The 27,047-nt window shown below is 29.8% G+C and overlaps 1 protein-coding gene across 2 annotated transcripts in view; it reads left to right on the plus strand.

Annotated features, from left to right (window-relative positions):
- Positions 1 to 27,047, plus strand: part of LOC129960052 (FERM, ARHGEF and pleckstrin domain-containing protein 1-like) — a 147,775-nt gene that overhangs the window by 14,355 nt on the left and 106,373 nt on the right. For both annotated transcript variants that reach the window (XM_056073099.1, XM_056073100.1), the window contains exons 2-4: positions 10,078 to 10,274; positions 14,736 to 14,840; positions 19,274 to 19,398. In XM_056073099.1, coding sequence (XP_055929074.1) covers positions 10,113 to 10,274; positions 14,736 to 14,840; positions 19,274 to 19,398 — 392 coding nt within the window. In that variant the 5' untranslated portion in view covers positions 10,078 to 10,112. The remainder of the gene's footprint in view (positions 1 to 10,077; positions 10,275 to 14,735; positions 14,841 to 19,273; positions 19,399 to 27,047) is intronic.

Raw genomic sequence — 27,047 nt, forward strand, 5'->3', positions numbered from 1 at the left:
TTATGAAATAAGCAAAAATAATTAAAAAATTTTTAAATGAAATTTATTTTTAAAAGATTTGTTACTTACTGAGATGGCACAAGATTATAAGTGATTTTAAAAATATTTTTGATTATTTGACCTCAATTAAGTAAACAATCAAGATTTGTCAAATACCTCTGTTATGAATTAAAGCACTGTTCTTACATCCTTTAAAAATAATTTTAAGTTTTTAAAATGAATTCAAAAATTAAACTTGTATATATTCTTAAATTTTTAAGCATGATGGTTACTACTGGTAAATTGCATTTATATGTATTCTTATGGATTTTAGTTCTTTTTTTATTATTTTATTTAATATATTTTGTTGATAAATGCTGTTTTTTTTTTCTATGCCAATGGGATTGGATTCATTTTCTTTTGTAAAAAAGGTTCTAGTGTAATTTTTTTTATTATTAAGCTGGTTGCTTCTTAAAGACATGCTATGAAATTATTATTCTTAAATACAAGGTGGTCAGATTTACCCCCCCCCCACACACACACGCTCCGAGTTCTCTATACCGCGAACTACTTAGTGTAAAGGTTTCAAAATTGTTCAACATATTATTTAAGACATGAGGAAATGGAGTACGCGAAAAAATTAGTCCCAGAAACATCGATAGATGATGCTATACAACAGAAAAAATGCTGAAAAGACGCAAATAACCACAAAAAAAGCAAACACGTGCGGTATGGAATTTTTCTTTTTTAATTTCTATCGCTGCTGTGAAACAGAAGATTAAAAAGTGACGAAACTTAAACTGTCATTGTAATTTCAATTTCCTATTCTAAGCACAAAAATTTGCATAAACCAATTGTTTGCAGCTACTGTTCTGTGTATAAAAGGGGATAAAACTGGGAAAATGTCTTTCTTATCACTGATGGCTGTCACGCTGCTAAAACGTGCTTTCCTCGTGAAGTTGTTTTATGTAAACAAAGGAAATGCTTCGGCTGCTCTTCGGGAGTTTCGTCGACATAAGAATTTATGCAAGGACCATTACTTCCACAATCTCTTGGAAGAGTCATCGCTCGATTCGAGAAAACTGGAAATCATGGATTCAACTGGATCGAGGACACAAATCGACTCGTTCAGATCCTGAAGATGTTGCCACTGTTATTGTTGAATCAATGGATATAGTTGCAAGTTGTTAATAGCTCACGTGCAGTGTCACGGCACGTGGGTGTTCCTTTCAGTACAGTGCGGAACTTGCTGAGAAGAAGTGGTGCATTTTTACGTGTACAAAATTCGTTGCAATCAGCAATTGCTGCTTATCGATGGGAAGAAGTGACTACGTTTGCATTGACTTTTGTGGCTAGAGGTGAGTGTATGTATCGTGGCCATGGCAGTTTCTGTGGTACGATGAATCACATTTCCGTTTAAGTGGAACAATGAATAGCCATAGCTGTCGCATTTCGGACACGGAAAACCCCCCATACCTTCCAAAAGATTCTACTTCACTTACCGAAAGTTAGTCCGTTGTGGATTCACAGCCACATTTATTCTTGGACCTTTCATTTTCGAAGAGGCTACGCGCACTACCCGCACTGTGACATGCGCCATGCATCCACCAAAACATGGACCTCAAATGCAACAACGCCAATGGGGTCAATTCACGGTCACGTGTCCAGTACCAAACAAACCGCTTCTGTTGAATTTTCAACCGTTCTGCGCATGTCGTGATGTCTGCCGATAACGTTGATGAAACCATTGTTTTGTAAATATTACGCTAGCCGATCAATTATTAAAAACTTCTGATTTAAAAAAAAAAATAGATATTATTTTATTTTTTCCAAATTTTCTTAGTTATATAATTTTATTTCTTATATTAAAATTTTAATTAGTATTTTCAATGGAATTATTGTTTTTGCATAATTAATTAACATCACTTTTTAATTCGTTTGGTGCCGCTTTATTCTTTCCTTTCCCATATCCTCCCCCCCTCTTTTTTATCCAAAGGATACATGACTATGGCAGTGTTTTTGAAAAATTACATATGTTCTTTTTTACATATTATTCAAATATTATTGAATATTAAATCTCATGAATATAGTTTTTTTTAAAAGTAATTATTACTCTTAGATAAGTTAATATTTTAAAGTTTACTAATAAAATTATTACATTTTTTTTCTTATGTAATTATTTTTATTAATATTGAGACTTAGTTTTTTCAGTTTGCTCAGAGGAAAGAATATAAAACTCAAATTAGTATATATTGAATAAATTAAGTTTACAATTTCAAATTATGAAATATAAAAGGTATAGATACCTTTTTTTAAATCTGTGCAACTTATGAATCAGTTATTTCATTTTAATTTGTAGAAATCATTCAAAGAAAACAAACAAAATCACGCTTTCATAATTTTTATTTACACATTACAAAAAGATATAGATAAAATATATATGATAATTATTTGAAAAAATATGATCAAATGGATGTCTCAATGTACTCACTAATTCAAAAAACTATTTACTGTTTATTAACATTTAGTTTTCTAGACACTTAGAAATAATATAAACACAGTATGACAAGAATGTCAATGTAAATGATGAAATCAATTTTATTCAACAGAAACATCCTAGATACTAAACTGTTTATTTTATCACCAATAAAAACATAATGTTGAACAATATACTTTTAAAACAGAACATTTATGATTTTTTTTTAAATGCTAAACTTACATTGATAAAAATTACATTGAATGAATATCATAAAATAAAACAAAAACATACAATACAGTAAATTTAATAAACAATAATAAGGTCATGATATATAATATGTAATGATATTTTAAACTTTTAATTTCAATTTAATTAATTTCCAAGATTTTATCTTAATTTAGCCCATAGTAACTTCATTCTAAAAATATTCTATTATTTCGTGATCCAATTCCACTTTCTCTACTTAATTAATTCAAGAGAAGCTTTATAAAATTGCTGAATCGACTAAACGCCGATACTTTCACACGCTCGGCGTGAAGGGGTAAAAAATGTCCTGTAAGCACATTCTTTCTTAAAAGGTCCCTGTGTTTCCCTTACATGTGATTGACATGCGTCAGAAATCCCTATCAGAATCTTATTAATATATTAGCACTGTGAACAAATGTTTTCCCTATCAAAATCATAGGTTATATAAGACCAGGGATAAAATGTCCAAGAGCTTTTTCCTCATTCCTTTTCTGTGTCGTTCTGTGTGCTCATCGCTTGTACATATGCCTGCTTCTTCAAAAAGTGATTAGTGTTTAAAAAATAATAAAAATCATCCATCAGCTGACTCAACGAGGGAAATTCAAAATTTATATTCTGTACTTTTGATTTGATTTTAAATTGCATTTTTCTACTATAATATAATTGCTAATAATCTTTTTATATTATTATTCAAAATATCACGTGTTTTAGTTTAAAATATTATGATGGTTTTAATTTTTTTTCATATCTATTATTTAAAATTTATTTATAATATTATAATTTGTTGAATTTGAAATTTATGTGCATGCTATCAATAAATAAGAAAAAATCATTTCCCCAATTTAATTAAATTTATTTAATTCATAGGTTTTTAAAAATTATGCATACGAACCTTGTGAACGAAAAAACTAACATACCAAGGTTCTTATATACTTAATAATTAACGGCACATGATAATTAAACTAAGGTAGTGAATACCTCAGGGGAAATTTTTACACCCCTGACAGTTATTGAGCTGCTCTCTATTATCACTGTGTCCAAATACTTGTTTTTTACAAAATACAAATATATATTTCTTTTCCAAATACTATAAGAGTATTTTGAGACTTGCGTTTGTTACATTCATTCACAAGTGTTTTATTTGAAATCTTTGAATTTTGCAATTATTATTTGAAATACATGAATCTTACATTTATTTACATTTCCAAGAATTTCATTACATATTTTTGAATCTTATATTTATGGTTTCAGTTCCAAGTGTTTAATATGAAATATTTCAATTCTGCAAGTATTATTTTCATATCCAAGTTTTTTACCTGAAGTTTTGAATCTTGTGTTTTTATTTACAGTTAAAATACTTTACTTAAAATAATTATTATACTGATATTTCAGTTGGGTAAAATCATAATAATATTGATATTATAATTTAATACTTTATTTCTAATTTAATAATTTTGCTGAGTCAGAATTCCTATTATTTAAGAATAATATATCATTGACAATCCTTTCAAAATTGAATTCAACAGCTGAGTTCCTGCAGAAAAATAGTCAGAATACATGTGTGTACCACATCATTTAATTAAAAAATTTTTTTTGTTACTGTTGATTATTAAGGTTTTTATATAATATTTTTCATAAATATAATTCTTTTTATATTTCTAATGTAAAATGATGAATGGGATTTCTGCATTAATGTTTACATAATGTGAAGGTAAGGGAAACTTTGGTATCACTTTTAATATGCTTTTAAATTTTAGTTTCTTACCTGACCACCACTGTAAGGTAAGGCTGTGTGTCGAGGGCCCCGACATACTTTCACGTCTTGCAGTGGGGGGAAAAATGTAATGATATTTTAAACTTTTAATTTCAATTTAATTAATTTCCAAGATTTTATATTAATTTAGCCTATAGTAACTTCATTCTAAAAATATTCTATTATTTCGTGATCCAATTCCACTTTCTCTACTTAATTAATTCAAGAGAAGCTTTATAAAATTGCTGAATCGACTAAACGCCGATACTTTCACACGCTCGGCGTGAAGGGGTAAAAAATGTCCAGTAAGCACATTCTTTCTTAAAAGATCCCTGTGATTCCCTTACATGTGATTGACATGCGTCAGAAATCCCAATCAGAATCTTATTAATATATTAGCACTATGAAGAAATATTTTCCCTATCAAAATCTAAGGTTATATAAGGCGAGGGATAATTTATTTCGGCCTTCTTCCCCACTTCGGCTTTTGTGCTGCGCTGTGGCGGACGTGAATTGTCCGCGTCTTTGCTTGTAAATAATTATGCTTTAAAAGTCTAAAAGTTAAAAGTAAAAGTGCTTTACAAAGGGAAAGCAATTTATATACAAGCAGATGTAGCGTGGCACAAAAGCAGAGAAGTCAGATGAGGTCACATGTTATACACGGTACCTTCGACGATGCAGTAACATGACGGAATGCAGAGAATATTGCATCGTCGGTTGGTATGGAACTTCTTCATGGAACGACGTAGCCGAAAGAGCTTCGCCATCGGAGACAAGCGTGGGTGGCCGCACCAATACGGAACCATCTTCGATGCACGGCGAATCAAGGAGCTCCTATACAAGCAGATGTAGCGTGGCACAAAAGCAGAAGTATGAAAAAAAGCGAAAAGGTTCGAAACAAATGATCACTCTTCTTATATAACATGGGATTTCTGGCCATGCCGACAGAATACATATATTGACCTTTGACAAGGGCAAAAGTATCACTTTCATTTGATACGTAGTACTGATGTCGCATTATTTTTACAAAGTGATTAATTAAACCGAAAGTGGAATTGGATCACGAAATAAGAGAATATTTTAGAGTGAAGTTACGATGGGCTAAATTAAGATAAAATCTTTGAAATTAATTAAATGGAAATTAGAATTGAAATGTCATTACACACACACATAGAGAGAGAGAGAGAGAGAAGTTAATTAGGATATAAAGAGTAGTTGAAAGAAACACTTTATGCTTTTGTAGAATTTTATAATTCAAAATTAATATGCTTAAAAAATAGGGGAAAAAAAAAAGAGTAAAACATGCATGTAGCAATGAAGTTGGGAATAAAAATTATATAATAAATGCTGATATGGAAATTGATCTTCAATGAAAAGACCTGTATTTATTAAAACAGAAATCATTTAGGTGCACAATGGTATAACATGATATTATGATAACAGTCAATTTCAGTTTAAATACAATAAACTATTGACATTTCATTTTTAACAATAGAAAAGTTGTTTGATATAAATTCACTTTGAATCCATCACAAATCTAAAATGTAATTAGAAAACTAGTAATAATGCTTTCTGGAGCCATCCATTTTGATCTTTTGTTATTAGGCATGATTACCCAGCAATAACTGAATAACATGAATTAGTAAAAGATAGAGAAAACTTTAAGGTTCATAATAAAAAAGTAAAACCTCATAATGCATTTTATTATAATGCCAAACACTAAAAATCAAATGCAAAAATTATTTGACGTTAATTAATGGTTTTTGAAAGTTACACCACATGCAAGTAATAAAATATTCAGAAGTGACATTGTATAAACATGTATAATGGGAGAGTCCCTGCAAAATATTTGTCCATTTTAATTCTTGGAATAGCTCTTTCTACTGTAACCCTTACATTATATATCTTGCAGTTATCGATTCTTTCAGTAATATTAAATTGAATGCAGTCCTTTAAAAATTTAGGACATTTCAATTTATATCCTATTTTTTTGTAGTTCTTGTTCAATTTGGAAGCCTTTATCTGTCATTACAACATCATTCGATTCTAATACATACATCAGATTGCTTTTAACAAAAAGTTCCTTGTCAGATATACTATCACAGTATAATAGTGAAATGAAGCTGATGGCTTCTGAAGGTATTACGACTATCATATCTTTTAAAGTATTCGTTTTCTTATAAAAATTTAAAGTCATTTGCTGTTCTACTGGATTACTAGGTTTCTATATAGGAAATTCAGTGCAATCAATAATGACTCTGGGGTCTTTATTTTCAGAACCAAACTGTTTTGTCATAGTTTAAATCACGAATGACTTTGGGGGAAATATAGGTAACAATTTCAACTTTTCATAAAAAAACTGTTGTTACAAAATTAAAATACCTTGAAACTGTAGAATCTGAAATTTTAAACAAAACAGACAAAAATTCATTTGAAATTCTAGTCCTTAATTTTACAAAGGACACAACATATAAATCAATTGGATGCTTCGACAAATTTAATTTTTGAAGATCTTCAGAATTCAAAAAAAGAATATATATAGAGAAAAACCTTTCTTTAGTGAAATCTGTCAATGCCCTCATTTTCATATCATTAACAATATTTTCTGGAATGAATCTCTTTCTTTCTTACAGAATCCCGAAGTTCTTGTAGCTCATTTTGCAAATTGCTGATCCTGTCGATTATTTTAGAAAAAGTAATAGTCTGGGAAGAAACAGACTACATTCCACTGAAATCAGAATTCATATAATTTTGCTTAGTAATCAATTCTCTTGCATTTATATACTTAACTAAATGACATGCGTTTTCAAAACTTAAATATATATATTATTTCTTATATATAGCATTCAATTTATCAAATTAAGAGCGCTTTTAATAAAATACATAAATTATATATGTATTATAACAGTCAATAAGAAAATTGGGTTTTCAGTAGTTTGTAAAGGATTCACTTATTAAATATAACTTTAAGAAATTTATTCACTTCCACCTAAGTTTAGCATTATAGCAGTTGTTATTTTTACAACAGGAGTTTGTTTACTTACATTAATTAAAATTAGATAAGAATTTGTAGAAAAATGCAATGTAATATTCATGTAAACATTTAAAAACCTTCTAAGCATATTCAAAATTATCAGATATTTCATCAAATGTGAATAAAGTAAATTAGAAATGCACTCACGATTTTGTTTGATTGTTTTTGCAAGTCGCTTACCGATTTTTTTTTCGAAGAGTTTTTTAAAAAAATTACTGGAACAGCTATATTTAATAAATGGACATACACTGAATGAATTCTTCAAAATGATCGGAGCATATCACCGACTTCGAAGGCTTGAAAAAATCTATACCAAAGTTAATAACCCAAGTCAGAATTGTTGAAAGAAAAATAAGAAAACATTTTATCATAACAGTCACTCTTGTGTTTCGCATTAAAGCATCCATCGGCACACCAGTATTTCCTCTTTGAACACATAATAAGAGGATAGAAAATGACACAGAAGTTATAACTTCAAACGTACACAAAAAATCCGCTTCATACTTGGCGGAGAATGTTAATGGCAGACTAATCGACGAAAGCGGTGTGGATGAAACTTAAATGCCAACGCGCAGAAGTTCATGACATGTGACTTTTACGTCACATGAATTGACCCTTTGAATTACCTTTATGCAAGGTGGATCTCCTCCACCCATTGGACTCTGTATACAACAGTTTTTTTTTTTTTGGAGCATTTTACTAATGCTAGAGTAATTAGTAGTCGTTTCCGTCAACTTGGCCATCTCGTTCTCCTGATCTTAATCCCTGTGATTTTTGGCTTTGGGGATACTTAAAAAAATCTTGTTTATCGAGAACATCTGGTAATCTTGGCTGATTTGAAAGGCAGTATCACTCTGCATGTCAGAAGCGTCCTTGTTGAGCAATTACGGTCTGCGGTTGAACAAGCTGCCTACAGAATGCAGATTTTACATCTTGAAGGAGGGAATCATATTGAGCAGTTTCCCTTGCATTGATAGGGTCTTTGTGATTGAATGTTTGATACCTTCGAATAAAATGTGTTACAAATCTGTATTTTATGTCTTTTCAGCATATACAGTGCCATCTATCGGTGTTTCTGGAACTAATACCCCCCACACCCCTCCGTTTCCTCATGTCTTGAATTGTATGTTCAACAATTTTGGAACCTTTACACTGAGTATTTCGCTTTATAGAGAGCTCAGAGTAATTGTTTTAATTCTGACTACCTTATATATAATAATTCCCATAATTATACCTGCTTTTAAGTCTATTTATATCTTATATCTGAAGAAGCAAAACACATCAAAAAATCTATAGCTTAGTTGCTTAAAAAAGTCTTTAATAACAGAAAGATATGTAGAATAAACGAATGACCATTTTGAGTGATTTTTCTGCATTTAGCTTTTTAATTTTGAAACATGTATTTTTCTTGAATACGTGTCTTCACCCAATAAAATCTTTCGCAATAAAATAAAAAAAAAAAAAAAAAAAAAAAAACATTTGTATGGAACTTAAGTTACCTGTAAAGCATGGAAGAAAATTGTTTTACATTTATCAATGAGTGAAATGGAGTAATTTTATTATTTGCCCTTAAAATAAAATGGTCTATTATTTCACGCCCATTTAGGATTAAGAAGCAATTACAACAAGAATATTATATATTGATAAAAAAACGCGGAAGTAAAGTACCAAAAGAATAAAAATCAGTAAATTTTTCTCTTTCTCAGTATGATATTAATTTTAATTCTAAAATTAATATTTCTTTCAAACAACAGATCTTTTAATTTTATTTCTTTTTCTAATGTAATAAAACTTTCCACTTTGGTTCTTTGAGTGTAATTGCTATTTAGATTCAATTGTATTTAACAAAATTTTTAATGCTTTCTATAAAACTTTTAGTGCTTTTGAATATTTTTTGCAAAAAAGGATCAAACTTCGACCAGAAATTTTCACAGTAATATTTTGTCATGCATCAATTAGCAATTGATTATAACATGTAAATTGTAACTTTATAGATGTTTTAAAGTGTCACAAAAATGAGAGTGCTGTTAACGATATCTAGGGAATATTGATATTTTATGTATGTAATTATAGAAATTAACAGAAAATGTCAAATATCTCCCAATGTTTAAAAAATAATTATAAACCAAAATTTGTTCTCTGGATAATTTTTTTTCCCACGTGGATTCGATTCGTGACATAAAAAAAAATGGTGGTGTTAATAGGAAATTTTAAAGTTTAGACTACTTTATAAATGTAGACAACTCCTCATGAGCATTTAAAGTACATAATATTTTAGTATTCATTATACGTTTAAAATAGTAATTTTAGTTTCTATATACGATGTTTAACAACAGAAAAAAGTGGTTGGCTCCTTTTTCCCCTCCTCTACTGTACTTTATTATTGTAAAAACTTTTTAGAGATAATGTTAATGGATAAAGTTCTGAGAAAGGATGGATTCTATAATCTTTAATATTCTTGAAGTTGCTTACTGAGAGAAAACGTAATAATAGAGAATTAGAAGTTGTATTTTTTCATAGTCTTCCTATGTAAGTTGAAGAATTTAAAATTTTATAGATTTTTACAAAAACATTTCTTAACTTTAGGTATAAGCATGACGGAGTATTAAATACATTCTGATATGTCATCTCATGGTGGAGGTGGGGCTTCTCTTCCCCATTCTCACAGCAGTCCTAGTGGAATGTATCCTACACCATCTTCTCCAGAGAGTCGGAGTTTAGGAAAGAGACTTACCGTGCAAGTTCATTTTCTTGATGATTCAGTTGCTTCTTTTAATATCCAGGTAAATTTATGATACATGCGTAGAACTAAATAATTTTGTTTGGTGTTTTCTCCCTGATTAATATTTATAATTAAAACATCATTTCCATATCATATGCTGCTCTCGAAAAGCTTTAGCTAATGTGTTATATGCTTGTAAATAAAAGATAAATTCTAAAAAAAATAGTTGTAGTAGGCAGTAAGTACATGAACAGTTATATTTGAAAATGTAGGATTTCCATTTAAGATTTTTTGTGTATGAATATATAATATATGGATGGCCATTCCTTTTTAAAGTCTGAAAATGGCCAAAATATTAGAATCGTCTAATTATATGTGGGTCCATTTTTAGCTTCGGTTCGAACTAAAATTCTTCTGGTCATATTGCTATTATTATTCCCCAGAAATATTTGTAATACTGGTATAAAAACAGCTCTTGAGAGATCATCTTCATTCATTTATCATTTTAAATGTTGATATTATTTTCTATTAATTCATAAATGTTCAAATAAATTCACATTAAGGGATTGAGTTCGCTATGGAAAGAATGTTGATTCAGAATAATTGTTGCTGCAAATCGCCAATAAAAAAATGATTGCGCTCAATGATAAGATTATAGCCTTGTTAGAGCGAGTGTCTCTAATGGGAAACATTATTGTCATAATCATTTATACATGTTTAGCATCTACGTTGGAGATGATTGTGGTGTTGAGAAATACTTTCAAATGCAACTGTGGATTTAAGATACCAAGGAATATCCCTGAAATCATGTCCTGCACTAAAAATGAAAAGTTATCCTTAGATTGGGTTCCATTAAATTGCCCATTTTATGCCACATTCATTTAACACTTCGTCTTCCATTTTCATCTTGCATAAATATTTCATCTCAATATACAGGATGAGACAAAATGAGTACCCTTATTTCAAGGCTTTACTGCACAGCAGGTAGTTACTATTTCATAAAAAAATGATTTAAGATGTAATATCTGTTAAAGTTTTGATTGTGTGCAACTCCTCTTGTTACAATCAAGACTCCTACAATCTTTAAACATCCCTTAAATTGTATCTTGCTATACTAGGACCCCAGAAAAGTACTTGATCTTTCATTGGGTCCTTAAAAATAGACAATGTACATCCATTACTTTTTGGGACAAAAACAAGTTAGTGACATAGCTTTTACATTGAGAATACCGTCAGTTGGAAAAACTGTTCATATGGGAACATTGCCATTCATTTTCTGTTCTTTTTGTGTAAGGGAGATGGGAGGCAAGCAGGATTACCAACACAACTATAAAAGAATCTTCAACAGAGCCAGCAACTGGAAATAATTCTTTTATGCTATTTACTGTGTTTTTATGGTGTTTGGGTGCAAACTGAAATGTTCTTTAAAGTCTGTGGAAAGTTATTTGCCATGTAACTTACAAAGAGATTTCAGACTTGTTCCAAGAAATGCAATGCATTCCGTCCTGGGAAAAAAACCCAAACAGATGTATAATAAATCAATTTGTTATTTATAATGCATGTTTTTTTAATAAGATTATCTATAGACTTTTTTTTTTTTGTTGCTATGCTCCAAAATTTGGCGAAAATGAAACAGCATTATCGTTAAATGAATTTGCAGCACATAAAGCTATTGCTTTATGAAGATATTTCTCAATGTACGATACAGTAATTTCAGCTTTTGGCATCCCTTTTCTTTGACTGGAAGAATATTGTTTTGTTGAATATATTGTTACGAATCTGTAATGTTGCTTCCCAGCACAGTTAGTTCCATCGTAGGAAAGATAGTTTTACGATCAGCTCTACTGGATGCTGATCGGATGATGAATAAAGGCCTTATCACACGGGCAAATACCGTCTACACTTTCGTGGGCAATTTTCCGTTTTTACCCGCAGGCAACCGGTCAAGCAAGTTTTCCGTCATCGTGAGCTTTTTCAAACCTGCTTGAAAATGCAGACGATAGTGACGGAAAGATTGTTTGCAAACGAAATTCAACCAATCGTGCATGGCTTTGGTACTGACGTAGTTGCCAAGAATGGCGCGATTGGCGCCAATATGAAACTAATTTGTAAACACATTTCCAAAATGTTCTATGGTCGTGTGATAAAAAATGGGTTTTGATCGACTTTATTCATCAACAACCGGCTATTTGGAATCCACTGAATATTTATTATTAAAGACAAATGCTACACGAAGAAATTCGTACAATAATTAAGACGAAGAGATATTGACACCCGTAGATAGTCATTAAAACTAAGAAAATTTATTTTCAGAATTAAAAAAATTATTAATGTTTATGCGAACTGTCTTCTTTTTGTGAACTGTATTTGATCAGATTAAATGTTTAATTTTTTTTAAATAATGGTATAATTTTTGAATTTCTAAAATATGTAATTAACATCTTCCATACAGTTGAAAAATTGTTTAATTCTTTGCTGTTGTGAAAGTTAATAAGGTTCAATTAATTTTCTTACCTCTGAAATATTGTTCAGCACATTATATAGTACATTTAAGGGAACTGAAGAATATGAATAATTCTGTTATTGTTTAATGCTTTGATTAATAAATAATAGTGAAATTTTTATTTTTAAAATTAATTGCACATCCAACTCACAAAATCGCTTTTTTAGCATATTTCTGTGTTCAATTTGATTTACACAATTTAATCTATGAAATACCAATACAGATACATTATGCAATTATTAGATTTTTTTTTGTACGTAAACCTGTCATTATTACTGAAAAAATAACAAAAGTGATGAAACAGCAATATATCCCAGGATATAATGTATGAACAGTATTCCCACTAACGAAATGTGTAAACTACAGATATTCACCAAACAGAAAAAGCGAATAAAGAGAGATAAATTAGCCATAAAGTACACCTGTGTTTTAGGTTTACCATACAGCAAATCCCCCACATGACGTCACTACACACATTTTTCCGTGCGCGTTTGCCCACGAAAGTGCAGACGGTATTTGGCCGTGTGATAAGGCCTTAAGTGACCTTCGGACTTGGCGACGAATGTGGCTACAAAATGGACGATACTAAAATGTTCAGAGATTTTGGCGGTAGGACCAATTATACCTGATTGTTCGAGAACATTCTCTGCCCTGCTACGGAAACTATAAAAAGCTGGCAGTCCAAGCAGATGACAGTCGTCTAGGGAGATTCTTCTAGTTATTCGACGAATTAGTTGGATCATTTCAGCGAAGCGCAGGCATTGAATCGGGATCAAACAATTAATGGACTAAGAATTGATACCGTGCGTCGAGTTTTGAAAAACTAGTATTGACGCAGCATCGAGTCGTGTGTGAAGTAGCCAGTCTTATAATAGTGAGTCGGCAGTTGGGTACAGCTAAAGCGAGGAGACAATGGAGATTATCTGAGAGGCCGCAGAGAATAGCTACGTAGATTCCCTCCTCCTGCTGAGCTCTGTCTGGCCACTTTGTGTGCTGTGGTTGTTGTTAGCTACCGATTACTACTTGTGGACTGCTGTTTGTTCAAGGTGTGCTGCTGTGTATTGTTTGTATACTTCTCGACTGTGTATTCGTGTCAATAAACGTTGTTAATTGTTACTGAGGCTGTTGATTGTGTTACACCATAACCCACTATAAGCAAACCCACTGATTTCACGGACTTCGTATAGGAAGTTCCGTAACAAAATAATTTAGCTTCTTGTTTTTTTTTTTTTTTAAATTAATTTTGCATTGTCATTAGATTAGTATTTAAAAACAAAAAAACTACCTAATATGCTTTTAGAATCATGTTCTAGATTAATATATAAACATTTTTTCATTTCATTCCTAACATTAATTTGACCTGACTGATGTAAGGAACCAATATTAATGTAAATGACAGAAAATCATTCTGATTTCACTACGAATGTGTTTATATATGGTCTTAGTTAGAGCATTAAGATTTTAAGTGTTGTTTGTCAGTTGTTAATCAGTATTTTCTTGAACAGGAGCTATCTGAAAGAAAGTATAAAAGCCGATAACTTACTTAAATTCGAGTTTTATCAGTTTACTTTAGCAGTAGTAGGCTGTTTAATTGACACTGTATAGTGAGTTAAAGCCAAAATGGTGCCTAAAGACATCTCTCTAAAACATAGAAGGCTGGCCTCTGTTTGTGCTGTGATTTTGTGACTCCCACATTCTCATTTTTTGATGTATGGGTACCACAGGGGAAAAATAACCAGCAGTTTATGATGTATGATGGAGATAATAGATATACAATGAATGTTAAGTTATAATGGTTTTGATTTAAAGTACAATGAAGGTTGATAATTTATTGTATTTTGGTGTAAAGGTGTTTTATTTGAAATTTTAATATTAGTTTTATTATGAAAAATAATTTTAATTTAAAATTTTTTTTATAAAAAAGTTATGAATCTGAACAAAAACATGTTTAATATTAACAGAAATTTTGGAGTGTTCATATTTGATATAAATTTGATTTATTTATACATTCTTTTTCAGTTTAAAGCTCTTGGGAAAGTGCTGTTTGACCAAGTATGCAAACTTTTAAATTTATTAGAAACAGATTATTTTGGCCTGGAATATATTGATTGTGCTGGAACTAAAGTGAGTTTATAATAACTGTTTTGACCATTTTTTCTCCTTAAAACATTGAGTGATTTATCTTATTTTCTTCTTTATTCCTTCTTTATGACAGGGTGGAATTTTTCTTTGTTTTACCTGTTTATTGAAAAAAAATTAGAATTTCTTTAAAAGTATAAAGTAGCTGATTAAGGAAAAAAGATCTTGCATTCTTTTTGATTTCATCTGTCATAAAAATAATTTATCTACAGTTACACTGAAAATTAAATGTGTTTATTCATCTAAATTTTTATGTAAATTTTAAAGTAATTTCAGAATAAAGGATAGTTTGTTAGAAGTCCTCCCTTTTATATTATTACAGTTTTCTTCCCTTTTGTAAAATTATTTTATATATTGGGAAAAAGCAGGAATTTTTTCAAAATACTTTTGTTTAAAATATAAAATATTTAAAACTAAAATATCTGAAGTGATATATGAATTTCAGTAATAATAGATAAAAAGAAGTTGTGCACTTTTAATTTTTCTATTATTAAACCCATTTGATGAATTATTATTTATCTGTTAAAATGGTTGCTCTGAAATTTATAAAAGTATTTTATTGGAATATGAAATAGATATTGCTTTATTGAAACACACTTTGTACTACTTCAGATATCTTTACTTAATGCAAGGGATAATAACCACAGAATATTATAATTTAATCTGCATTTTTCTTGGGGTGGCTCGTGAATAGAAACTGTAGAAGATCCCAACTTTTTAATGTGTAATTTTAATCACTTATTTAATTTTCGGCATTGTATTTAAATTCATGACATTGCAATGCGATTTGAATGGACGTGTTTTCAATCTTCATGAGAAATTCAAGGATTAACATTTTGCCTTCCTTCCTTTCATTGAAAGGGAAAAAAGCCCTTGAAGAACTGTAGTTTTTCTCAGGCTTTCTTCTTTTCTGCTATGCATACCCAGTAAAAATATGCTAGTGCTTGCTCCCTTCCCACTATTACATGGTTTAAAGAGGAAGACTGCAGAAAAGTTAATTCAAGAGACATTATTATTTTCATTGTGTAATTTTTCAGCGATCGTAAATTTGAAAATAAAGAATAATTGAAAAGAAGTTAATGAAAAAATACTGTGTGATAAAATTTATATGATAACTATATGTATATAATAAATATGATAACAATTTCCCTGCATCTCTATTTATTTTAACTTGGAGGGTTTTTTTTTTTTTTTGAACCACAGTAATGCTAATCTTTAAAAATGTGATTAAAATGATGCAGGAAAAATAATTGAAAACATTTTTATTTAGAGTTAAAAAATTTTTAATGAAAATGCATTACAAATTTGTAATTGCTTAATTAATTTTATAGAAACTTTTGTATAAAAACTTACTATCATCATGTCTATGTTAATTTTTATTATTAATTAATTATTAAATTATTCAAAGTTATTTTTTTGAAAAGACAAAATTTTATTTTACGCAAAAGTGCACCATTTCAATATTAGTATAAATTACAGCACTGCCAGTGTTTTTACTGTTTTCATAATTGAAGATAGATTTTAGTTGGTTATAACTACTTTAGCTCACTCATTAAAGTAGTTTGCTAATTTACAGTCTTTGCTATATGATTAATTTAAATACTCGAGGTTGTTAATTTTCTTTGGTATGCTTGAACTTGTGGTACAGTATTCGTGATTTTTAATTACATAGTTTTATTGTGTAATTTTAATTAAACCAATATTGACTTGTTTTTAAAAGATAACAGAGCACAATTTTAATATTTTAACACATTTTTATTAATATACTTTCTGCTCTGACTGTTCAGTGCAACTTTTGCAATCAATTTTAAGTTAACTTAACAGTTACAAATTTTCAGGACCCTCTGTGCAGAGAAAATTATTTTATGTTTTAAATATGTTGCACATTAATTTTTTTTTTCATTTCAGAAATTCTTTTTTTTATCTATCGAATATGTTTTATGTTTTAATATTAGGTATACACAGTGACCTATGATGACCAGCTGTTCTCTAATTTCTCCTGTTCCCTTACGAATTTCTCTGAAAATTTTTTGATTGTAAATTTTTCAAATTTGCTGTCACAAATTTTCAGGACCTTAATGCAGGGGAAATTATTTTATGCTTTAAAAATGTCGCCTATTATTATTATTATTTTTTCCATTTCAGAAAATATTCTTTTTTTATGTATCAAATATATGTTTTCATTTTAGGTATGCCTGTGATGACCAGCAGTTTTCCCACTACTTCTATATTTAAAATAATTGTCAAAACCAAAGAACCACCCCCCACAGCCACAAACACTGTACTAATTTCGCCAATTTTTCCTTCATATTAATGTTACAATGGTCAAATGAAGGTCATTTGATTTTCATATCTTGTCAATGGTGTCTCTTCTCTGCCATCGTCTGTTTCCGAGAGAAATTTTAAAAGAATTCTTTCGCTTCACATTCTCTGTTTGGAAAATTCTTGACAGCCAGTCACAATCACTATGTAATATATATAATTTCCCCCAAATTTTAGTTCTTATGAAAACATGTAATCTCTTGTCATCTAGGGTCATCTCTCCCCTCTACATCTATTTTCAATAGATATTGCACAAAAAACCCCAATCAAATTTAGGACCCCCCAAACTCACTAATTGGACCGATTTCGCCAATTAATTTTCCCATTTTGTAAGCATAGCAAATTAGTCAGAATATTCTACCATTATTATACAGTTATAATTTAAAATACAGTAGAATCGTGCTTAAAGAGCATATTCATTCCCGAATCTCACTCGTAATAAGAAATACTTGTTGAGCGAAACAATTTTTTCCATAGGAATCCATGTTAAAATAGTTCCATTCCGAAAAAAAAATAAAAAAAAAATACTCAAACAAATTTATAATGTAATTTAAAAGTATATTGCTTTAAAAGAAATTTGTCTTTTGCTATGCTTCAAAATCTGGCGAATATAAGATGAATTTTCAGCGCGTATAGCTACTGCCTTATTAGAGTGAGGCTTCTTAATATATGATGCAGTAATTTTCCAAACTTTTAGTATCTCCCTTATTTCATTAAAAGACCGTTTTTCTGTTGCTTTTATTACTTTTCTCCTGGTCAGTTCTCCTCTGCAGCTTTTTGCTACGACGTGGAATTCAGCTGCATGAATTCTTCGATAGATCTTCCGTCCACTAGCTCATCGATGTTGTTCTATCCAACTCTAGTACTCTAATCCTAGTTTGAGGCAAAAATTCTTCGTTAAAGGCTCCTCCACGCTCAACTCCGTCTTGCTCAAACTCGATGACGATGCTCTGCGACCAAAACTTCTTTCATGTAAATATAAGGATTTTCTTCAAACAAGCACTCAGTACAGCCTAATAAAGGTCGATCCAGCATGTGATGTTACGATATCTCCTCGACACTCGTTCTTAGAAACATTGCTCGTTAAGCGAATCACTTTTTTACATTTTATTTTGCTCGTTATGCAAGGTGCTCGTTAAGCGAGATTTAACTGTGGTTTTTTTTTTTATTTTGATAAGATATATTTAATCAAAATTCAAATAGCTGTATTAATATCGGCGCCGAAGGCGCCTGATTAATAAGAATAATTTATTTAGCCATTTGAGCCAACTTTTTTATGACAACAGAAGAATTATAAACGAACAGTTATAATAAATATAATTAAAAGTTGCACAAAAGTGATAGAGCATCCTGACTTTTAGTAATATTTTAAAGTGCGGAAATCTTCCAAGTTGGCGGTCAGAATTGACAAAATTATTCCAGTTATTAAGGTCATTATGTCAAAATTTGATTTCACAAATTCTCTCGAAATGGAGTAAAAGAAGGTAGATGACCATTAATGACATAAAGAGGTGTCAAGCATTCATATGGAAGATATTTTTTGGAAATCGACTTAGTGGTTGGGGCTGGAGAACTCTGCTGCAGGATTTCCTCATAGAGAATGTACATTAAATTTTTTTCGAATGAAATTGAAAAAAAGAATGAATGATAATGGAGGGCGGTAAAAGGCAAACGGCTCTTGATGATATCTAAAAGTCTTTAGCTTTCATATGGAATGAAAATTTTATAAGTCGATTCAGTGGTTGGGACTTGCAAGATTTCCCCCATGGCGACTGTATTATGACATTTTGTTTTTCGATTTCCCTCGAAATTGGAGGACAGTGGAAGGTGATCGACTCTCGATGATATATCTAGAGATCGTGAGCTTTCCAATGAAACAAAAATTGTGAAAATCAGACCCAAGGTTGAGGCTGAGTGATTGGTTCATTGGTGTTTCTTATTATTTTAAATATATAATAGTCAATAGTTTTTCTAGATTTCTTTATTTTTATATTGTATTTTTCATTTTATGCATTAAAATACGTTTTTTATGAAAACAGAGTCTACTTGCTTCACATCGTAAATTTTTTTTTCTCATCAATTTCCTTATATTTCAGTTTTGGTTGGATTATGAAAAGCCTATGTGCCGTCAAATGGGCTTATCTATGATAAACCCTATTATGAGTTTTTGTGTTAAATTTTATACTCCTGATCCTGCTCAACTGGAAGAAGAATATACTAGGTAGCTTTTTTTTAAAAATCTAATTTAAAGAATTATATTGCATTTTAATGCTACTGTTTAAAAATATCAATATGTAATGATATGGTAATCTTACCATTGGAAAAAGTAGCATCTGGCATTGTAAATCACCAATCTCGTTATATTTTCATGAACAAGAAATGTTATTTGGCAGTTTCTGCTTTTAGGTTATGAACATAGAATAATTTTTGGATGCAAGCTTTAAGTATCTATGTATGAGTTTCATTATCCACTAGATGACCTTTTTAGTGTCAGAATTGCGAAACATGCATGTACATTGCAGATATCCAAAAATAGAAAAAGTGAACATTAGCCGTAATTCGATTATATCGAATAGAGGCTGGAAAATGCGTATTCATGAAAATATTAAAGCGCAATAGTTTCCAGAAAATGGCCCTCAAATATTCAGCATACCTTATCTATACTTATAATAAAGATCAATGTGTGCGTGCTTGTGTGCGTGTGTGTTGGCGCTCTACAGGCCAGACCGTTCTACATACAGGTACCAAATTTGGCACGGGAATGTGCACCTGGGCCCCTTTTTTAGAATTTTAATTATTAATTAAAAACTAACTTTCCCGCCAAAAAATCTTTTTATTTCCCCATCGCCAAATGAGTAGGGCTTCTGTTTCCCCCCCCCCACGCTAAAGAGGTTAGGCTTAAGAAATTTTCGACTGATTATTTCAAACGATTCTTTTTTATTTTCTTAATGTTTGATGCATTTAAAATTAAACATTGTTAATTAATCGATCTTTTAGATTCATTCTGAAATACTTTTGAATTGAAATAAAACAGAATAAAGGAAATTAAAAATTTCTAATCTGCATATCGTTTACCCAACTGGCGTAGAAAATTCACCCATTTGCATTACAATGATTGGCGTTGAAAATTCACGCATGCGCATTTGTTCTGATTGTTGACAACTATTTTCAACGGATACGAACTTGATTTTGAAGGTTTAATATGTTTTCGACGGATTATTTCAAACGATTCTGCTTATTTTCTTAGTGCTCGATGCATTTAAAACTTAACATTGTTAATTAATCGATCTGTGTATGATGAATCTGAGAAATATTTTGTTGAAAACTTCTTGAGATATTATATAAATTAAGAAAGATATTCTTTCTTAATTAATAAGGTTTAATCAATAAGGTTTAAATACTCAGCGACTCTGTTTTCAGTACTCATATTTCAAAAAAAAAAAAAAAAAAAAAAAAAATGTTTCGTTTCAGTTAAAAAAAAAATGTTCTTATATTAACTGCACTTTAATCTTTCCACTTTAACTTAAAGCCTAAATTCTACGGGAGCTAACAGAAAATTAGAGAGATATATATTACGTTACGGCTGAAGACCTTTATAATATTATGAGTGAATTATATGACTATCAAAATTTGAAGCTTTAAAATATTTTGATGAAGAAGCTAAATATAGAATCCTTAAAATAGGAGTTACATAAAATATTTAATTATTAAAATTTTAACGAGAATTAAGACTGGCGAACCGGCTCTCGCCAAAGGCGGCTAGTATATTAAAAAAGTAACGCCGTTGCTGAGACCCGAATAGTATTGAGGGTAAAGCGCTGGCATAGTATTCCCGAGACGAGAACTCGGACCTGGGCTAGTATATATATATAATATATAATATAAATTCTAATTTCAGTTTAATTAATTTCCAAGATTTTATCTTAATTTAGCCATTGTAACTTCATACTAAAAATATTCTCTTATTTTCTGATCTCATTCCAAGTATGTGTAAATATTACTGCGCAATCAATCTACGTCTCAAATGAAAGTGATCCCTTCGGTGCCCTTGAAAAGGTGTCAAAGGTCACCACGTGTATTGAATTGGCGCGTGGGCAGAAATCCTATATTATATAAGGCTAGTGATAATTTGTTTCGGCCCTTCTTGCCTTTTTTCTTACTTCTGCTTTTGTATCGCGCTGCGGCTTCTTGTAAATAAATTGCTTTCGTGAAATGGATATTAAAGAGAATTAGAAATACTAAGTCTCTACATTGCTTGTTAAACCTGCTGCTTCAAACAAAAATGTTACATAGTATTATTTAGCCGGCAGGATTCGAAATAATATTATATATATATATAATATTGCTTTTTTCCAATTTGTTTTCTTTTTAAATTACTTCAGAATTTACAAGAAGTTTTAATTAGTATGTTTTTTTTTATTTTTATACGAAAATAAATATTGATTTCCCCGAATCTTCGATTATAATTTAATTTTTAGGAGAAAAATGATTATAAATATGAATGAGCTTTTTTAAATATTCAGAATTACTTAAGCTAAATTAATAATTTAAAGATGGTTTCAATTAATATGATATTACTTTTTGCATGGAAAAATAAATTTATTTTCTCTTAATGCCAGAATTATAATTTTTTTGAAAAAAATTAAAGATATGAATGCATTTTTCTTTTTAAAAAATATTTAAATAAAACTATAGACAGTTTTAATTAATCTGTAACTTTTATAAATCAAAAATAAATGTTCTCAAAATAAATCTTTCTGAACAATAAATCTAATGCTTGAAGCAGAAAAAATAATTACGAACATAACTAATAATTATTTTCCCTGCTAAAATTAATTTTATTAACATAATTGTTAATAAAATAAATGACATCATAAAAATTTCATTATTTTTTATTACAGACCAGAAACAGAATGGTAATTATCATAAAAATATTTGAAACAAGATAGGTGTATTTTGACATCTTGCACAGTTGATAAATAATGATTATCTACAAGAGAAGCCTTAAAAGAATCGATTAGAAAACAAATTTCTTTTATCTTCAATTTTTTTTCTCCAGAAAATTGGGCAGTGTACAAAGCGTAACATATAATGTTTCTAAAAATTTTGAACTATCTACCTTTGTTTAATTTAACACCTGTTTTCTAATTTTTCTTTTCGATTATTAATATTGAGAAGGTTTGCTGATATAATTTTATTAATTTCAGCTCTCTCTTTAATTATCGATATAAATATAGCTTCGTTGAGTTATAACAAATAATTTATAATTATTAAAATCGAAAAATTTAAGATAAAAATAGTTATTTAAATTATTTTTATAGTTAAAATTATATCTATAATTATTTTAACACTTAAAAACTAAATGATAATTATCTTAACACTTAAAAATTAAATTATAATTCAAGAATCGTACGAATGAACATAATTATTTTTTTATCATATTAATTGAAACCATCTTTAAATTGTAAATTTAATTTAAGTAATTCTGAATATTTAAAAAACGTATCCATATTTATAATTATTTTTCGTCTAAAAATTAAAAACACCTTTAAACCTTTTTGTAAATTGTTAAATTAATTTGAAATAATTTAAAAAGAAAAGAAATGGGGGAAAAAAAAAGAAGAAGAAAGGCAGGATCGATCTTAGGTCTCGTGAATGCTATGCCAGCGCTTTATCCGCTATACTATTGGGAACTCGGCAACAACGCTACTTTATTAACATATAAGTATGCTGAAAGTTTTAGGGCCATTTTCTCGAAATTGACTGGCTACGGCGTTTTAATATTTTGATACATGCACCTTCTTAATGTATACTACCATTATACTAAATCTCATCCCGAACTCAATTTTCAACCTCGTACTCTCCCTTTGACAGTCTTTTAAAACTGTGGTACAGTAAGTAAAATCTTAATATAATGAAAAATTGCTTCCTGCACTCATAAATTAGACTGAAAAAATTTCAGATAATTTCGATTTTATGCGAACTATTATCACCACTTATCCATTTTTATTCCGTCAGCAAAAATAAACTTTCCTGAAATTGAATCCGCACACTTGGAAGAGTGTATGCAAAATTATTTGTGATTCAGTCTGTAGTTTTTAAACGTCCTGCATATAAATAGATATTAAACATTAGCCTTAGATTTCCCTACGACCTCAAGAATTAGTAGATATAGTTGAAATTTTTAACATAGGTACTTGAAAGTATGTGTTAAAGTTCTGAAGAAAAAATAGAAACTGAATCCCTATGTTAACAATCACCGTATCAAAGTTAAGAAGAATTGAAATGACTGCACGTGCTTTTATGCATTATTAAGTTACTGGCTGTATGAGTAACTATGAATAGCTTTGAAAAATTCTTTTTGTGTGAAAATCAGACAAAAAAAAGCAAAATTATTTTCCTATTTTTCCTCACAGATTTTTTTTCTCCCTCCTTCAAGTTTGTGTCTGCTTTTCTCATCTTGAAATATTCGAGTAAATTGTAAAAATGCCTTTAAAAAAAATCGAATTTTTTAGTATGGCCTTCCAATGGAACAAATGAAGCCTGAATGTCAACAGATTCTAAAACAGTCTTTGTTTTTAATATATGTAATATAGAATGATAAATACAACTGTTGCAGTAATATATAACATATAAAAATGAAGCCGGAAATAGTGATACTTTCAGCGGGAAATGAATGATTTGTTAAATTTTTGTTGCAAAAATAATATTTGAAATGATTGTAATAATTCTATCTACCCACTTACAGTTTGCGCTTTTCGGGCAATTCCGTTAAAAGAAAATGGTAAAATGGTTCACTGTGATTGGTTCAAACAACACGTATCTCAATATCAATTAAACAAAATTTCATGAAATTTGTTTGCGCAAGTGTCAAACACCTGCAATAAAAGGCAGTTTTTATTATTATTATTATTATTATCATCATTATTATTATTTAATCATGTTTTACAGACACTTTCAGTTCCGAACATAAATTTTGACAAACAAGTCGTTAACGCCAATGTCATATGCTCATAAAGTATTTATTTATTAAAGTAATTTTATCTTGTGGTTTATTACACTTTAGGTAATTTGAGTAGTGTATAAGTGAAATAAAAATTAAATATTTCTGTTATTTTTTAATCTATGCTGTTTTTCCTAGCAGTAGAAATTTTGTTAAAATATTATTAAGTGATAAGTTTTTTTTCCAAAGACAAATGGTAATATATAATATGGCCTTTAAAGGTTATTTCAGTTATTTGGGTACTTTTAAATATATATATATATATATATATATATATATATTTTAAGCATCATGTTTTTTTTTTTTTTTTTTCCTTTTTTGTCTCCAAACCTACTTTCATACCAACTCATTCCTGAGAGTTAAGCAAATGGTATGCTTAATATCCTAATTTTCTGTTTTTATATTTTCTATGCTTCTGTCATATGTCACAAATCATTTCCATTGCCATTCATTTTCATTTAGCAATGCATAAATGTAGGTCATTTGAATTTTTCAAAAATTTTCATTGTGATCTAAGGCATAAGAACTTTTTTTTTTTATTTAATCTCATTCTCAGTCATGAGTCAGGGTTAGCACGGCACCGGGAGAACCCGGAAAATCGTAAAACCACAGGGAATTTAGAAATCAACTGAAAAAAAAAAAAAAACACGGGAAAATGCAGGGAAATTTGAAAATTTTCATAAAAGCCCTGGAAAATGCAGGTATTTTAAGTTCCTTAGTTATTTTTTTTTCTCATCTAAAAAACGCCGGTCTCTAAAAATTGCAAGATTCGTAATATCGCTTCCAAAAACAAAACAATACCATTCGCAATTGTGTAATGCGGAAATTCGCACCTTTTCTACTCTCTCCCATTTTTCGGTATAAATCAGTTCAGTTTTGATTTGTGAGACAGTTGGTCTTTCCCCATAAGATTCCCGAATTGCAACTAATGGACAACGTGCGAGATTTCTGTAATTGTGTGAAAGATTAGAATACATTTCTTGGGCGAGAATAACAGCATTCAATCTGTGGATGCTTTGCTGTAGTATTTAGTCACTCTCACGTAAGTTTATTGAATGATTTGTTTATCATTTGAGTGTGCTTATTCAGAGTAGATCAGGAAATCATTGAAAAACAACGAGTTGCTCAAAATACGTATTTAATACAAATTAAACGGATTAAAAAAAAATCTTGATTTTGCTGAAAGGGCTCGAGGATCTCGTAAAATCCATTTCGTGCGTAATACTCGTTTTGTAAGAAAATAATGAGCCTAAGTAATATGAGAAAACAGGCATTTATTAGTCATGCCTCTCCCCCCTTTAATATTTAAATTTTGTCTTGCTAAATTCTAGAAAATAAATAAAGAGAAATTGTTTTTTTTTTATGTAAATATCAAAATTCTTTTAATATGCTATTATTTCAAACAATGTTAAATTGTGCTTCCTTTCCTTGCTTTTCCCACTTCTTAAAATCCTATTGCATTATAACAAGCATATGAGTGTTATTTGTGCATTTTCTCATATCTTGAATATATGTACAGGGAAAACACAGGAAATTTGTTTTCCAGATTTGAGTGGCAACCCTGTGAGTATTTTGAAATACTTCATCATACAATTTTACTCTCATTTGTTGATAGTTGCAGCCAGTAGGAGCTCATTTTTTTATGATGATCAAAATTGTGAAAACCTTTCGGAAAAAGTGCAGATTTTATGACTCATAGCTGCAATTTTATTAAGAGAAATACTATAAAATCGTACGTCACTTTTAAGGTTATTTAATCATAAATTTTAATTAACCAATTTTTGTTGGGATACTTGTATTGGAACTGTAATTTAATTATAAGGGAGAAAAAGAAAACATAGAAATAATGACTTATATATGAACATTTGTACTTATGGCAGTTAATAATACCTTTGGCATCTATTACACCTTGCAATGCTGTTCCATGGAGTTCACCAATGATTTTAATTCCTTTGTTGTTATTATATGATATCGTAATTGATGTATTTTCTCTTATTTTATTTGGTTTTATTGTTGAGTGGGGTTTGTACAACTAGTTTCTACAGCCGATTCTGCAGATTTTAATGTTTGAGCTGTTTACAAGATATTCCAATTGTGAAATAAGACTGTCTTAAAACGAATTTTTACATGCAGTGTCAACCGGAATTGGAATTGTATTCTCTTGAGATATAAATTCTTAATTTTTGAGAAAAGGTCGTATGCGGAAGCCAGAAGTTTTGGAACGAGTATTTCTTTTACGTAATTTTCTGTATTTATATTCCCATTAATCTCACAGATTTTGCCGGCGCCTTTTATTGTTGTACCAGATCATAACACTAATTAGGTATTTAGTAGTATGTGTATGCCATAACTTCCATATAATATGATTTTGGTCTTATCGCTACAAATGGCACAATTCCGTTGTTTTGTTGTCCAGTTAGGATGGGTTTTGTCCTTTTAATCCTTTGAATATTCGTTTCGGATTTAAAATTTGTGGGAGGAAGGGAGGGAGGGAGGATTCTTGCAGTTAAACCAGATTGCTGCAATTTCCTGGACCGTCCTTGCACTCAATTTCATATTACATAATACCACTTCATTTTGTATGCTCCCATGTGATTTTCTTTTATCATGTAGATACAATCTAAATGATTGTATTATCACATGGGATTGTACAACTTTTGTTGTCATTACTAATTTAGTTTCATAGTGGCTCGAGTTTCCTTAAATTCCTTCAGACACTTAAGAGATATCACTGTTTGTTGGATTTCCACTAATTTTTTAAAAATTTTATGCGAATGGTTTGCTCATGATAGTAAAACTGAACATCTTTTTTGGGTGACCCATAAAATCTTTGCACCATTTTTTCACGTTTTGGCAATTTATAAAGT

This window comes from Argiope bruennichi, chromosome X2, assembly GCF_947563725.1.
Source record: "Argiope bruennichi chromosome X2, qqArgBrue1.1, whole genome shotgun sequence".
Classification (NCBI taxonomy): Eukaryota; Metazoa; Arthropoda; class Arachnida; order Araneae; family Araneidae; genus Argiope; species Argiope bruennichi.